The sequence below is a fragment of the Martes martes genome, assembly GCF_963455335.1.
Source record: "Martes martes genome assembly, chromosome: 10".
NCBI lineage: Eukaryota > Metazoa > Chordata > Mammalia > Carnivora > Mustelidae > Martes > Martes martes.
This window is the reverse complement of record NC_137898.1, coordinates 63,578,367-63,595,330: the sequence shown is the minus strand read 5'-3', so window position 1 is coordinate 63,595,330 and position 16,964 is coordinate 63,578,367. Positions and strand designations below refer to the sequence as shown.

The 16,964-nt window shown below is 45.3% G+C and overlaps 1 protein-coding gene across 2 annotated transcripts in view; it reads left to right on the top strand.

Moving 5' to 3' along the window:
* Positions 1-16,964, top strand: part of GAB2 (GRB2 associated binding protein 2) — a gene marked incomplete at both ends in the record, with an annotated part of 178,477 nt that overhangs the window by 152,388 nt on the left and 9,125 nt on the right. For both annotated transcript variants that reach the window (XM_080815804.1, XM_080815803.1), the window contains one exon: positions 2,812-3,055. In XM_080815804.1, the coding sequence (XP_080671930.1) occupies positions 2,812-3,055 (244 nt within the window). The remainder of the gene's footprint in view (positions 1-2,811; positions 3,056-16,964) is intronic.

Here is a 16,964-nt window from a genome sequence, read left to right as displayed (position 1 = left end):
TGAGGACTTATATCATGCCAAATTGTCTCAACCCTTTATGCATTTCATCTTTGTGACCATCCTCTGTCAACTTGTAAATAAGGAAACTGAGACTCAGAGAGGTGAAATGATTTCTCCAGCTCTGCAAGTAAATAGTCTAGGTCAGAGGGCCCCAACTGTGAGAACAGGTCACTCCTCTTTTATACAGACCCACAACCCAAAGCATGCAGTGTAGGGGGCACGTGGGATGTATGGGGTGACAGGTGAGATAAGTAGATTGTGACAGAATGGCCTTTCTTGTTGGACTTGGGAACCAGGACTTAATGCTCAAGGCAGTGAGGAATCGGTGAGTGGTATGTAAGGAGCATGACCTCATGCTATGTACTTCATTTTTTTTTTTAATTAATCAACGTGTATTTATGGAGTTGGGTCACATGCTGGGCTTGATGCCAGGGATGAAACTGTGTGAGAAGAGACAGAATCTGCCCTCACTGAGTTTACAGCCAAATGTATGGAGTGACGAGAGAGAAAGGTTACTGTCTTCCTAAAATTCTGTTAGAAACACAAGAAGGACTGGTCAGAAACAAGGTTGAGGAAATAAACAGGAAAATGGTTTTAAGAAGAGAGAGCTCTGTAGGCATCCTGAGGGTAACAGGGGTCCACTGAAGAATTTGAAGCCAGGCAGTGACATAATGACATGGTGTGGTTGTTGAGAAGCAGACTCCTAGATAATGCCTAGGTTTCTGGCTCTGAACCGATTGGGTGGTGATGTTGGTGTACTTCACAGAAAGGGAGAACACAGGAGGAGGATCGCGGAGCTTGACCTGCAGGTCAGTCACCTGAATGGAGGTGCCCAGCAGGCAGAGGTGATAGGACGAGAGCCCAGGATAGAGAACTGAGCTAAAGCCTGATTTCTGAGAGTCGTCATCACCTGGCTGAGAAGATTACCCCAGGGGAGTCTCCTGAGAGAGCGAAACTATAGGAGGGTCTGGGGTGGAACCCTGTAAAAGGCCCCCACTGAAGGGGTGGAGGGGCCCAAAAATACCACGGGAGAGGTAGAAATGCCCCTGAGGCTTTCTCTTTGTGCCTTCCCTGTGTCTTCTCAAGCAGCAGCTGTGTTCACCCCTGGCGCCATGGCTACCCCATCACTGAGCATAAACCTCCCCCCTCGCCATTAGAGAGTTCATCTTGCAAATCTAATGGAGTAATGAAGCCATTGATTCTGTTAACAAACATCCAGTTCACTACAAGACCTGTAATGGGAATTCATTGCGGAGGTCAATATAGCTGTCGATGGAACAGTGTTTCCCCAGAGGCCCATGGCTTTCTCTGCTGGATGCTGGCAGAAGTGGTTCTGCCTAGCATCAGTGAAGCCTGGAGAGTAATTAATCCGATAGAGCACTAATGAGCTGGTGATCCTGCCTGGGGCCATGAGAAGGCTCTTAAAATAGGTCAGTTAACGGGGAGTAGAAACAGAGTGTGTCCCCTCAGGAAAGACTGAAATAGCCCTAGCAAGCCACCATCACCAGCACTGAGCCATCACACCCCACTAGCTGTCACATCGCCAGAAATTACATCCTTAAACCTTTATTTCTCTTGACCAAGAAGTTTCACTGTGGAATTATTGTATGCCAAATGAACATATTCGTTCCTTCCACAAACTCAGATGAACTTTCTGTGTGCCTGGACTTTATTGGGTAAATCCTGGGACCGTACGCATAACCACATGAGTTGCTGTCTTAGAGACTCATGGGCTAGGCAAGGAGGCAGAAAGACAGTGGATATAATGAAGCACGGGCCAAGTGCTATTGGCAGCCAAAAAAGGACTGCGTCCAGGAAGGTTTCAGAGAGAATATGATATCCGTGTAGGGTCTTAAAGTCTGCGTACGGGTGCCAGTAGAGGAGAAGTGAAATCCAGGCGGAAGGAACAGCAGAAGCCCATAAGAATCATAAAAGGGGCTGGTGTGCCTGGGGACTGATGAAGCTTCCGAATGCCTCGGGTCCGGGAGGAGAAAAGCAGGAAGTAGGTGAGACTGTCAAAGGCCTTGTGTGTTAGGCTCAGGAACTAGGACGAGGCATGGAGAAGCAGCCAAATGAGTAATGCCCTTGGCTTGAGGGGTGGGTAGCACTCTCAGTTGTGATCTGTCTTGAATACCCTGCTTCTTTTCTAGCACTGCACACAGGGAGTTTAAAATGAGAGTTAAGGGGAAAAAGACCAATCAACTCAGAGCGGCGGGCACAAGAGTTGGGGAATGGGGACCATTGTTGTCCTCAAGAGGACTTGGAAGGGCAGGCAGGAGGAGCTGGGACCAGTCTTAAGGGACAGTCCGCTCCAACTACATTTGTGCTTTTATCACTACTGTAGTAAGGCACAGTCCAGGCTCTGACTTAATGAGTCTTCAGGAAGCCAAGCTCATCTAACAAAGCCGGCCTTTGCTTTGATGGAGGTGATGGAGGCAGGAGCCTCCAGAGAGGAGGGAAGCGGTGGCACTTACTGCCCCAAGGGTATGAGGGCCAGAGTCACACTCACTCTGCACGCCCTGGGCCGGCACACCTCCTGGGAGCTGAACACCCTCAAGGTTGTGACAGGAAGCAGCCTCCAGGCGACTCCAGGAGCAGCCCTGAGGGACAGGGCATCTCCTGTTCCACCAGGAGGCCACAGCCCTCCTCTCCTGGAGGCAGAGAAGGAGCAGGTGTGTGAGGGGGAGGGAAGGCTGCTGCTGAATCGTTGCCTCTGCTCTTAATATCTTTGCCTCCTCCGACAGCCCACTTTGGGATGAGGACACCTTTCTTCCCCTTTTCAGTCACAGAGCTTCTTCTTTTGTTCCTCAGACTCCCTGAGAAACCTCTCCTCTGCCAGTCACGGCCCCCGCTCCTCTCCAGCTGAGCTCAGCAGCTCCAGTCAGCACCTTCTCCGGGAACGGAAGTCCTCAGCCCCATCGCACTCCAGCCAGCCCACCCTGTTCACCTTTGAACCCCCCATGTCCAACCACATGCAGCCCGCCTTGTCCACCAGCGCGCCTCAGGAGTATCTCTACTTGCACCAGTGCATCAGCCGGAGGGCCGAGAACGCCAGGTAGGAGACCGCTGTGAGCACGGGGCCTGGGGGGGTGGGGTCGGACGCCCATGCACAAGACCCAGGGCTTGCAGTCCTAATGCTTTGAATTTTCAAGACAAGGGAGTAAAATATTTTCTCTTCTCAGGCAAACAGACATATTTATTAGCAAAGCATCATTCTCTTGCTGAGGGAACCCTCACATTGTCCTGGCATCCGCTTTGTTGCTCTACAGTGATAATTAGATTCCAGAGGAATCTCCCATTATCAAAAATCACACTATAAAAATGTTCTGTTTAATCTGAGGGAAGAAACACACTAGGGGCTAGAGTTTCAGAATTGGGAAAAAAAAAAAAAACCATCCATTTGCTTGCTGGCAATAAGAGGATAGCTCTAAAGTCTTACCGTATTGAAATATCCATCTCTCACTTTTGCTCTAGAGCTGCACTGGTCTGTGTGGTAGTAAGCTATACACACGTGGCTATTTAAATCTGAATGGGTTCAAATGAGATAAAACTTAAAATCAAGTTCCTCAGTTGCACTGGCCACATTTCAAGCACTCAGCCGCCATGTGTGGCTAGTGGCTACCCTAGCAGACAGCCCAGATAAGGAAACATTTCATCACGACGGCAAGTTCTAGAGCAAAGACTCTCTGCTCTAGAATAACAATCTCTGTAGTTCTAACACCACTAGCTCTCACGGATGTGGAGCCTGTACATATTTTTACTACCTTTATTCCCCTTGTTAGGGTGAATGAAAGCATGGAGGTGATGGGCTTTGCCAGAGCCAGTTTCCAGTTCCTAGCATGGCCAGCAGATGACAAATCGTGTTTCTCAATTTAGAAATATCTAACTTGTGTTATGAAAACTAAGGCAATTAGAGAACCGACTGTATTAGTGTATCACACTATAGAACATTCTCAAGCAGAATCTTACTTGAGCCAGTCAAATGCACTGAGAGCCAGTAGAGATCATTTCTACCCATTTCATAGATGAGGAAAATGAGGCTCCCTGCTAACACATGACAGAGGCAGGACTGGAACCCAGGGCTGCTCGTCTCCAGGCCTATACTCTGCACCATGTTACCCTCCTTCTGGGACCATCACAAAACACACGCTCCCAGCACTCTGTCTTAAAGTTGCCGCAAATATCCATTTTCCTGACGCCACGGGATTCATTTGTTCGTGACCTTTCACTAGTTCAGACTTCATCAGCATAGACAGGTAGAGCCCAGATCACCGAAGGTGTTCGTGGCAGTGCTGTAAACACACTGACAGTCCCAGCCCACGTGCCTGCCCACACGCAGAGATTAAAATCGTTTACAGGCTTTGGAGTCCATCAGATACAGCTCCAAATTCAGGTCCTGACACTTTCTTTGTGATCTTGGGCCCCTTACTGAACCTCTTTGAGTTTCTGTTTCCTGATCTGCAGAATAGAAATAACTCCTTCTTTTTTTTTTTTTTTTTAAAGATTTTATTTATTTGACAGAGGTCACAAGTAGGCAGAGAGGCAGGCAGAGAGAGAGGAGGAAGCAGGCTCCCTGCCGAGCAGAGAGCCCAATGCGGGGCTCGATCCCAGAACTCTGGGATCATGACCTGAGCTGAAGGCAGAGGCTTTAACCCACTGAGCCGCCCAGGTGCCCCGGAAATAACTCCTTCTAAGGCTTCCTGCTGAGCACAGTGGCAGGAGCCCATCCTCCATACTTAGGAGCGTTTGTGCCTCTACTTCTCCTGTCCCCCTCTACTTCTCCTGTCCCGGCTCAGAGTAGAGAAGGTGAGATCTTAAACTCATCGTTCTCTGGAAAGCGTACTTTCTGTGAATGCCTCTCGCCCTCAAAGTGCATAGGAAATCTCTGGGGATCTGGTTAACGCGCAGATTCTGATTCAGTAGGCCTGCAGTGGGTCCTGAGATCCTGCCTTCCTGCTAAATTCCAGAGCTCATCTGCGGATCACGCATCAAGTAGAAGGCTTTATGTAATCATAACAGCTACCACCACCTCCACCCCCATGACAATGCAAGAGCAGCAGAGAAGAGCTATGACAGTGTCTCTGCTTGAATTAGCAGTTGGGGCCCACTGTCTGCACCCCCTCCTCATTGGTAAAACCTCTGTTAACTTGCCTGAAATCCACGTCTCTGAATTCCCAGAGCTGCTTTTTATTTTCTCTTTCTCACACACCGTTTGGAACTCTCTGCTTCGTAGTATGGATATTTAAACTAATATATTACTGCACTTTGAAGACAGGACCATGGGCATGTAGTACGTACGTAAGCTACATGCGAACAGATCTGTGCTATAGAGGGAGAACGTAGCCGGGGAGACAGAACAGATCTGCAGTTGGGGAAACAGCTTTAGTGTGGGGCCCTGACCAAGCTGCGCTTTTCCCTGTGTCTTTGCTTTCACTTGTGTGGGTGTGGGAGCAGGAGAGGGACAAGCAGGATCTTGGAGATTTGGGGGAAAAATAAGTTCAAACAACATTAACAGAATTCCTGAGTAATGGAGGGTGGGAAGGAAGCTTTCTTTGGTCCAGCAACACCATATAATTTCTGGAAGTACTGGAGTGGTTTGCGTGATACTAAACATACTATAACAATTATAAACTCTGGACACAATATAAAAAAACAACTGTGTGAAGGCACTGAAGAGCAATCAGAGCAGGCAGAAACTGAAAGAGATTTAACTCTTAAAAGGATAGGAGAGGGGGCGCCCAGGAGCATCCCACTCTTGATTTCAGCTCAGATCATGATCTCAGCGTCGTAAGATCGAGCCCTGCTTCAGTCTCCATGCTGGGTGTGGATTCTCTCTCCCTCTCCCTTTGCCCCTCCCCTGCTTGTGTTGCACTCCCTCACTCCCCCCCCCCCCACCCCGCCAAAAAAAGGTGCTAACAGCATGGAAAGACATCAAGTGTGTTGATTGCTTTAATCTGTGGTATTAAGGGTGGGGTTATATATAGTGAAGAGACAGTGAAAATTAGGAGAGAGAGACTCTAAAAAGTCACTGGGGAGTGCCAGCCCATGTGTGGTGGCAGAAGCCCACTCCAGGCTGCCCTTCCCACTGATCACAGGTAGATACTATGGACAAAATACAATTGCCCTGTAATTGTTTTGATTCTATAAAAATAAAATGAGGCAACTTATAAAGGGAAGCAAGATGTGGAGACGACAACAATATAGAGGTGAATCCTCTGTATCTTGTGGAATTGCCACGAGGTGGGGCCCACTCACTCAACAGCACGTTGGGGCAGACAGCTGAAAATGTGATAGAAACCCCATCTTTCTTGGTCGAGGAACCAGAAAAGGAGGCCTTTGGGAGCTGGAAGGGAGTGGAGTACCCAGAGTGAAGAGAGCTGGAGAAGGGATTTCCTACTTCTGGGTCTGAAACCACACGAGTCTCAGGTTCACTGTGAACCACACACATTTGGGACAGACCTGACCAGCGTAACAAGGGCCTTGTGAGCTGAGCTGAGGTGTGCACTGCCACACACAGGAGGAGAGACGGGACTTGCAGCCTGAATCTAACCACAGTGATTGCCGGCAAAACGGAAACCTCGACATTCTCCAGAGGATTATAACAGAACCCAGCATCTACACAATGTAATAGCACAATACTAAAGCTATATAACCTAAAAATCCTCAAAATGTAACCAGTTCTCAAAGGAAAGCACAGATGCCAACCCCCCAACATAACCTACAAGAGAATTTCCGAGAGATCCAATTTAAAGAAGTGATAAGGAAGTTCTTCACACTGAAGGAAAATAGTACCAGAAGGAAACTCAAATCTTCAGGAATGAGGGAAGAGCAGCAGAAATAGTAGATATCTGCATAATTTTCCCGCCTCAGTTCATTATAAATGTGACTGTTGAAAGCAAATATTAAACATTGCCTAGTGGGGTTTTCACCTGGTTTCTTCTTCAGCGTGACAAGCTCCCTTTATCATTTTTTACCATATGAGTCCCCTTGTGACATGTTTTCCCAGTTTTCATTTATCTGGAAATATCTGTATTTCACCTTCATTTTTTAAAGATTTATTTATTTGAGAGAGAGTGAACATGCATTGGGGGACATAGGCAGAGGAAGAGGGACAGAGAGAGTCTCAAGCAGATTCCCCACTGAGCACAGAGCCCAACCCAGAACTTGCTCTTACGACCCCGAGAGCACGACCTGAGCGGAAACCAAGAGTCAGTTGCTTAACCACCCATGCTACCCAGGTGTACCTAACCTTCATTTTGGGGAGATAGCTTGCTGGATATAAAATTCTGGAATGATGGTTTTATTTTCTTTTGGCATTTTATAGGATGTCATTCTATAATCCTCTGCCCTTTGTTGTTTCTGTTGAGAGGTGAGCTATTATTTTTATTGTTAGAATCCTATATGTAATGTACCTTTCTTCTTCTAAATGTTTTTTTCCTCTTTAAAAAAAATTGTGGTGAAATAACATAAAATTTATCCTCTGAGCTATCTTTTAAGTGTACAGGTCAGTTAGTGTTAAGTACTTTCACGTTGTTATGAACTCTTTTCATCTTGCCAAACTGAAACTCCCACCCATTAAAAATTCCCCGTTTCCCCATTCCCCTGCTTCCCAACACCTTCCTTTCTACTGTCTGCATGAATTTGACTTCTCTAGGTAACTCATATAAGTGGATCCAGACAGTCCTTGTCTTTGTGCGAGTGCCTTTTTCACTTAGGTTACTGTCTGTAAGGTTCATCCATGTTAGAGCCCGTGTCAGAACGTCCTTCCTTTTTACAGCTGAATCCTGCCTCATTGCCTGCTTATGCCACATTTTGTTTGTTTCATCCATCAGTAGATAACCTTGGTGGTTTCCACCTTTTGGTTGTTGTGAATAATGCCGCTGCGAACCTGGGTGTGTGCATACTCTTCAAGGAGTCAGCTTTCAGTTATTTGGGGTATATACCCAGAAGTAGAATTGCCAGGTACTCTGGTCATTCTATTTTCAATCTTTTGAAAAACTGCCATACTGTTTCTCATGGTGGCTGTGCCATTTTACAACCGTGCACGAGGGTGAGTTTCTCGATGTCCTTGCCAGCATTTGGTATTTTCTGGTAGTTGCTATCCTAATGGCTGTGAGGTGGTATTTCACTGTGGTTTGGGAGGAGTTTTTCGGGTTTTTGTTTGTTTGGTTGTGGTTTGGTTGGTTGGGGTTTTTTTTTTTTAGAAGTGGGGGATGGGCAGAGGGGGAGAGAGAATCCCAAGCAGGCTCCAAACCCAGTGCAGTCAAACGCGGGGCTTCTTCTCACAACCCTGAGATCATGACTTGAGCTGAAATCAGGAGTTGGACACTTAACTGATTGAGGCACCTGGGTGCCCCACACTGTGGGTTATTTATATTTCCGTAATGATTAGTGATGTTCAGCATCTTTTCATGTGTTTGTTGGCTATTTGTATATCTTTGGAGAAATGTCTATGTAGGCCTCTGACCATTTGTTTTTTGTTTTTTTTTTTTTAAATCTGGTTGGTTGGTTGTTGTTGGGTTATAGTTCTTTATATAATCTGGATATTAACACCTTGCCAGATATATTATTTAGAGATATTTCCCCCATTCTATAGTTTGCCTTTCACTCTGCTGATACACAGTTTTATATTTTGATGTGATCCAGTGTATCTCTTTTTACTTTTGTTGTGTGTGCTTTTGGTGTCATATAAATAAATAACTTTATTTATTTATTTATTTATTTATTTCCCAAACCCACTGTCAGGAAGATTTCCTTCTGTGTTTTCTTCTCAGAGTTTATAGTTTTAACTCTTATGTTTAGGTCTTTGATCTGTTTTTTGTTAATTTTTTATATATGATGTAAGGATCTAACTTCATTTTTGTGCACATGGATATCCAATTTTCCCAGCACTATTTGTTGAAAAGATTGTCGTTTCCCCATCGAATGGACTGAGCATCTGTGCTGATAATCATTAGTTCAAGGTTATTTCTGGGCTCTATATCCTATTCCATTGGCCTCTATGTCTATCTTTGTGTCAATACCACACGTTTAATTACTCTAGCTTTGTGATAATATGTTTTAAACCAGGAAGTATGAGACCTTTCACTTTGTTCTTTGTTTGCAAAATTATTTTGACTGTTTGGACTTCTATTTGCTGACTTTTTTGTTTTTCAGCAGTTTGACTATGATATTCCTAGGTGCAATTTTCACTTTCTGATACTATTTGTTGTTCTTTTTGATCCAGTACAGCAGAATTACTACCAGTATTTCTTCTTCAAGTTTTTTCCTGCCCCATTCCATCTCTGCTTTCCTTCTGTTCTTCACGTGAGACCGCTTGAGACTGACCCATACGACACTGATAGTACTCAGTTTTAAAAATATTATTTCCTCTCTGTCCTCATTTTGGATGATTTTTTAATTGAATTTTCAGTTCTAGCATCCCTCCCTTTTCCCCTACCCCACACTTTTACTTACCTTTTTTTCCCCCAATTTTTGAGGGGTAATTGAAATACAGTCCGTGTCAGTACATATAAAGTTTCCTCGTGCCCCTTGGTAATCCATGCTTCCCTCTACCTCATTCCTTGGGGAACACTGAGGATATTTCTGTCACTACATTAGTTATCATCTTCTAGAATTTTACTTGAGTGGAATCATACGGTGTTTACTATTTTTCCTTATTTTTTTCAGGCAACATAATGCTTTTGGGACTCATCCATGTTTTTACATGTATCATTAGTTGTTCCTTTTTATTGCTGAGTAGTAATTCAGTGTACCTTTATATCACAATTTATTTGCCCATTCCTGTGTTTGATGGGCACTTGGATTGTTTCCACTTTCAGTTATTAAAAATTAAAATGCATTTGTACATAAACAGTCACTAACAAATCTTGGTGCAGACATTTGCTTCATTTCTCTTGGGTAAATACCTAGAAAACCAGACCTGGGTGGTTTTACTGGTGAATTCTATCAGATGGAGCAACACAAATATTACCCATATTCTTTTAGGAAACATAAGAGGAGAGAGTCCTTTTACAAATCAATTTTTTTTTTTTTGAGACCAGAATAACTCTACTACCAAAACCTGACAAAGATTAGAGGAAAGAAAATCAGAAGGCAACATTCCCTGTGGATATAGATGCAGAAATCCTTTCTTTTACAAAAAAAAAAAAGTAATCAAATCCAACTTAAAATATATGTATTTAATGTGTTTGTGTTTGTTTATGTGTATGTATTAGGGATAATTTAAATGTATTAGGGAATATACGTGTGTATATACATCATTAGGGATAATAGTTCGTGATAAAGTAGTGTTCATCCCAGGAATGCAAGGTTGATTTTACATTAAGAAACCAACCAGTGTGATTCATCACATTAAGAGAATCGGTCAAGCATCCTTCTTTTGAATTCAGAGAAGGTCATGATCTCAGGATTGTGAGATCAAGCCTGGGGTCGGGCTCTGTGATACGCATGGAGTGACTTTAGATTCTCTTTCTCCCTCTCTCTCTGCCCCTCCCCCTCCTCTACCTCCCTCTCTCCCTCTCTCTCTCTCTCTCTCTTTTTTTTTAAAAAGGAGAGAGAATAAGTAGAAAAATAACATAATCATCACCTTAGTAGATGCAGTTAAAGCATTTATCAAAACTCAATGCCTCTTCGTAAAAATGTTCTTAACTGGAGAGGAGAACTTCTTCAAATTAATAGGAGACTTCTAAGGATAATGTACAGCTAATATCTTACCTAACAGAGAAATATTAAGCATATTCTCATAATACTGGGGATAAGGACAGGATACCTGCTCTTACTACTTCTGTTCAACATCGTACTAGAGATTCTAGCCTGTCTAATAAGGAGACAAAAAGTGTAAAAGGCACAAAGATGAGAAAGGAAGATGTAACAATGTCTCTGTTTGTAGGGAACTTCATTGTTTATATAAAAATTCTAAAGAATCTAGAAAACAACTACCAGAATAAAGAAGTGAATTTAGCAAGGTCACAGGGTAAAGAATTATTAGGTACAAAATAATTTTCACATACTAGCAGCAAACACTTGGAAAATGAAATTTAAAAAAAATTCTTACATAATGGTACCAAAAATCATGGACTACTTAGGGATGAAAAAGATAGGCAAGACCTCGTCACTGAAATCAAATACTGCTGAGGGAAATTAAAGAGCTAAATAGGAGAGTGATACACCATAGTTGTGAATTGGAAGACCCAGTGTTATTAAATGGCTCTTCTTCCCAAATTGATCTATGGCCCCAGGGCAGTCCAAGGAAAAATCCCAGCGAGGGTTTTCATAGAAATTGATAAGCTAACTCTAAAGGTGGTAGGAAATTCCAAACAACTTAGAATAACCAAAATGATTTTTAAAAGAACTTAACAAAATTAGAGGATTTATACTACCTGATTTCAAGACTTGCAAAACAAATGAATCTTTGTCTTCTTCAAGACCATGTTGTATTGATGAAAAGGTACAAATACAGAGTTCCTAGAACAGAAGAGTGAACTGTGTGTGTGTGTGTGTGTGCACATACACACACACACGTTGACAAAGGTGCCAATAGGGAAATGAAATTCTTTTCAACAAATGGTGCTGGAACAGCTGGAGGTCCATATAGGAATTTAAACAATAAATAAATAAAACCTCATTGATACCATACTACTCAAAAGTTAAATGCGTCAAAGACCTAAATGTAAAATCTGATAGTATGAAATTTCCAGAAGAAAATATCTCTGTGTTCTTGAGATAAGCAAAGATTTTCATCATAGGATACAAAAAGGGGAATCCTAAAAGAAAATAAATTGATGAAGTAGTTGAATCAAAATTAAAACTTTTCTTCTTCAAAAGACCCCACAAAACGCCAAGGCACAAAATATGAAAAAATACTGAAAACAAATATATCTGACAAAGGATTTATTCTAGGAAATATAAAGCATTATTACAACTTAAGACAAGCAACTCATTTTTTTTTAAATGGGCAAAAGATTTGAATAGACGCTTCACTTAAAAAAGATACAAAAATGGCAGAGGAAAAGATGCTGAATTGCCAGGGAAAGGTCAGTTAAAACCTCTAAGCAGTTTTGCTTCATGTCCACGGGAGCGGGTAAAAGGAAAAAGACCAACAATGCCGATGTACTGCTGTCCTGCTTCTGAGATTCACATTACATACTTGGTGCTCTCGAAAAAAGAAATAATGCTTTACAGTTTACAAAGTGCACTCACATTAGTTACCTCATTTTGATCTCTGGAATAACCTCATAAGGTTACATCTTTTTTTTTTTTTTTTAATTTTAAGTAATCTCCACACCCAGCATGTAGGACTCGAACTCACAACCCTGAGATCAAGAGTTGCATGCTCCACAGACTGAACCAGCCAGGCGCCCCTCAAAGGGTTCCTTCTGAGTGGGGACTTGGGAGAGAGAACCAGCTCATTCATCTCTGCCTAGCAGAGACAAAGTATGTCTGTTTGGATTACTACAGCGAAAGGGTATCTACTGAGGCTAATCATAACCAGCCTTTTTCTATTCCTTCTTTCATTTATGGGGGAACCTGACATCCTGTACAGTAAATTAAGTACCTTACTTTTTGTATCTTTTACTTTTGTATGTATCTTTTATATGTATCTTTTACTACAGTTTTAGCCATTATTCTTTCTTCAAGTACCAGATGTGTGTTCCAGCTAAAATGACTTCAGTTCTCAAAATCTAGCTCTTCCACTGAGCAAAAATAAGTGACTCCTCAAAGTAGTAACTTATTGGGACACCTGGATGGCTCCGTCGTTGGGCGTTCGCCTTCAGCACAGGTCATGATCCCGGTGTCCTGTTCTTGAGCCCAGTGTCGGGCTCCCTGCTCGGTGGAGAGTCTGCTTCTCCCTCTCCCACTCCCCCTGCTTGGGTTCCCTCTCTCACTGTCTCTCTCTGTCAAATAAATTAATAAAATCTTTTTTAACAAAAGTAATAACTATCACCAAGGAGGTTCGTTTTGAACTGACACCATCAAGACAAATGGATTTTGTTTTGTTTTGTTTTGTTTGTCTTCCCTGGATTTATTTTTGCCCTCTAGCCTTCAAGGCCTCATTTCAGATTCTAGACCTTCTCTCTTCCTATTTCCAGGAGGTTCTTCCACCTGTAGCAGGTGATACAGTGTGGTGAGGCACAAGCCTCAGAAAGCCATGATTCTGGGGAAGGGTGGAAAGATGGGGGATATACAAGTTTGAAGTGATGGGATTCCAGACTGAATGCATCACAGACCCTGCCGCAGTATTCACCAAGGGTGAAAAGTAAAATGAGAAGTGGCAGTGGAGAACTTACCTTTGATTAATCATTTCTAACTAAGACCTCTGACTCATTTGCCCGGTGGCTTTGACTGAGCAAAAGCAGAGAATATACAACTTCTCGTTTCCATTGTTTCATCTCTATAACTTTGCTCTGTAACTGCAGTGAGAAGGCCGGCTTGAACTTGCTGCCAGAAGGGTTTGAGATGCCAAGATCTCCTCACCTCTTAGAGATTGTGAGACAGCATTTTATGAGTTTTCTTCCCTCGTGGGAAGGATCCATGTGGGATGAGTTAAATGCAGAAGGAGGGTCCACATGACCTCTTCAACTCCCCAGTGACGGTTACAGAACGAAGTGGTGGTGAATTTACTTATGATCATGTGTGCACTCGCTTTCTTTAAGTGGGAACATACCTATAAGAAGTGAGACTGGGCTCTTGATCGTGAAGGTACTAGGAGTAGGATGGAAAACAGTGAAATCATGGTGTCCCGAGGTACGTGAAATTTTATGGAAAAATGCCAAAGAACTGTTGCAAAATTAAGTGGTGAGGAAAACGAGGAGGCCATTGCTAAAAGATAGGGGAGCAGGTGTGAAGCCCGGAGGGGCAGCAGAGGTGATGGACTCGCCCCCCGGCAGCAGTGGCCGTGGGAGCAGAGGCGGGAGCTGCGGGCTGATCAGAGTGCCATCTCTCAGCCCTGCCTCTGCCGCCGGCGAGCTCCCCGACACACGTGTTCCGGCATCTCCCCTCACAGCTCGACCATTCGCGGTTTTTCTGGTGTGGTAGGCGAGGGTCACAGAGATCCTCAGAACTGTGAGGGGGACTCAGAATGGCCTTGTGGGGAACGTGGCCGACCCAGTACCGTGCTCCCTCCAGGAGGCCCCTGTCAGCCCACAGCCCTGCAAGGAAGCCTCTAGAAATCCATCGCTTCCCACTGTTTGTCCCAGGAAAGCAGCTCAGGACCTCAGGGTGACCAAGGCCTCACAGAGAGTTTACATGACAGTAGTAAACTCACAGTCCCCCCTTAGGATCTGCCAAAAGAGGGGGCACACCATAGCAATGGCTTTGAGCAGAGTCTGCGGGCTGGCACGGGGCCGTTCTGTTGCCGTCCATCTGTCTGTCTGGGTGCGCAGTTCCCCCAAGCGTGTTTCCCTCGTGTAACTCCTCTCACCTGGTCCTTGAAGCGGTGGCCCACCCCTCCCCGTGCATCGGCACCAGGGGCCCCCACGCTGGGCCAGGGCAGGGGTGCGTTCCCGGGAGTGCAGGGCCAGGTGGAAGTGGTAAGACCCACCCCGAGCCGCTGGGGCAGCACCAGGCTGGCGGAGGCCCCGCAGGACGCCCCGTGTGCACAGCGGCAGGGGGAAAAAGTAACTGAACTGGAGAGGAGGAAGAGGAGGCCTGGCACCCTTCTGTAGAGCCAAAAGGCCTTTTGTGGCACTTTGTGTGAAATTCTGCCTCGAAGAAGCATTCTGGGGAAGGCGAATAAGCCAGGCTCGGGGCTGGAGTGGAGACCGGGTGGGACACGTCCAGGGCTGAGTGAGTAGCCCTAGAGCTCCAGAGTGGGATGCCAGCGCCCCGCGGAACGGGAGCTGGTGGGTTCTGAAGGGGAAGGGCTTCAGCCCACTGACTGGGGTGTTGGCCAAGCTCAGGAAATGGGATGGTGGCACCAATACTTCTTCATGTATTCATTTATCTATACGTTAACTTCCTCGTCCATTCGACAAGCCTTTATTCATCATTCTCCATGGGACAGCACTAGTGCGGGTGCAGAGGAGAGAACAGAGCTAAGATACAGTTCCTTTCCTGGAGGAAATGGCGGTCTGGTGGAGGAGACCCGCACTAGTGGTCCATAACAGGTAACACTTGCTACCTGCTCCCAGCAGAGTTGAGCGAGTGAGTGATTATGTCTGGAGTTAGAGGATGGTCAGAAACAGCTTTAGAAAGTTGGGCCAGGGGGCGCCTGGGTGGCTCAGTGGGTTAAAGCCTCTGCCTTCGGCTCAGGTCATGATCTCAGGGTCCTGGGATCGAGCCCCGCATCGGGCTCTCTGCTCAGCAGGGAGCCTGCTTCCTCCTCTCTCTCTGCCTGCTTCTCTGCCTACTTGTGATCTCCATCTGTCAAATAAATAAATAAAAAATCTTAAAAAAAAAAAAAAAAAGTTGGGCCAGGGAGCCTGGGTGGCTCAGTCAGTTGTCTGCCTGCACCTCAGTTCCCCAATCTCAGGGTCCTGGGATCAAGCCCCATGTCACGCTCCCTTCTCAGCGGGGAGTCTGCTTCTCCCTCTGCCCCTCCCCCCCACTCATTCTCATCCTCTCTCTCTCTCAAGTAAAATCTTTAAAAAAAAAAAAATTTCCATTTGTGCCGTTTGAAGGATAAATAGGGGTAGGAGCTTGGCAGGTTGCAGTAGGAAGCCTTTGAGACAGCATGAACGACACATCCATGCCCAGAGGCTTAACTGCCCGGGGCCCACAGGGAACAAGGGAAGTTGGACTGAGTGGATCCAAGAGTGAAGGGGAACAGAGAGAAGAAGATTGAAGAAATGGATTAGAGCTGGAATACAACTTAGTCCTAAAGGCACTGGCACAGTGTTGGAAATGTGTAAGCTGGCAAGTCAGGAAAGTAAATGTCTGCAGGAAGTGGAGGGGGTCTGAGAGGTCCTGGCAGATGGTAGGGAGACTAGCTACCAGCCCTTTCATTATGCGGAAGGAAAACCAGGAGGACATGAACTGGGGTGGATTCAGTAGGACGGATAGGGTTCTTGAGTGAAAAATTGTAATAGGGGGGTAACTCGTGGGTTTCTGGCTTGAGTGACTGGTGCATTCCCAAGACGGGAGAGCCAGGAAGAAGATGAGTTCATTCCTGAATCAGGTTAAGGTTCGAATAAAATTACGTGAAGCATGGAACAGTGTTTAAGGTTACTCCAGGACACCTGTGATGTTCTCCCCACCCTGCCGTAAAAGCTTCCAGGGGCTCCCCTGTTCCCAGCAGCTCCAGCCTGGTCCCTGCACTGTCACTGCAGCCCTGTCTCCAAACACACTCGCTGCAGCCCGAGCAGCTTGTACTTCTTTCCCTTGCTAGGCTGTTCTAATTCCTTGTGCCTCTCACTAGAACACCTTTCTCCTCCTCTTGCCTTTTGCCTGGCCAATTTCAAGACTCACTCAAAGGTATGATCTTTGAAGAAGGCTCCCCTGACATTCTGTAGCACCACCACCGGGGGGGCGGGGGGTTGTCCGTATGACTCTGTCCAGAGCTGGGTACTCACACTTGGTTGGTAGGATGTGTATGCATGTCCTCTCCTCCACCTCTATGTCCCCCAGGGTAAGAGTCATATGTGTATCCATTGTGCCCAGCCCACATGGGAAATAGGACATCAGTAAACATTTGTTAAATGAACAGATCTCAGTCTTATAGCTACCATTGGCTCCTGCATCCTTTGTTCCAAGCACTCCATTATCTAAGGGCTAGATGTTCCGTGATCCAAGTCTGTGGCGTTGGGCTTGGCTGTGTGTGTGAAATGGAAAAGAGAAAGGGAAGGAACACAGAAGCCTAGAGAGGAGGGCCACTGAAAGTTCGGGGAGTGAAATGGAACTCCCCAGTGGTCAAGGACGCCAGTTTACAAGAGAGCCTGGCCTAGACACCTGTTTCTCCTCTTTCTAAAGTACTGGGCCCTATTTTCTATCACCATCTGGTGGCCACGTCCATAAATAACACGCTT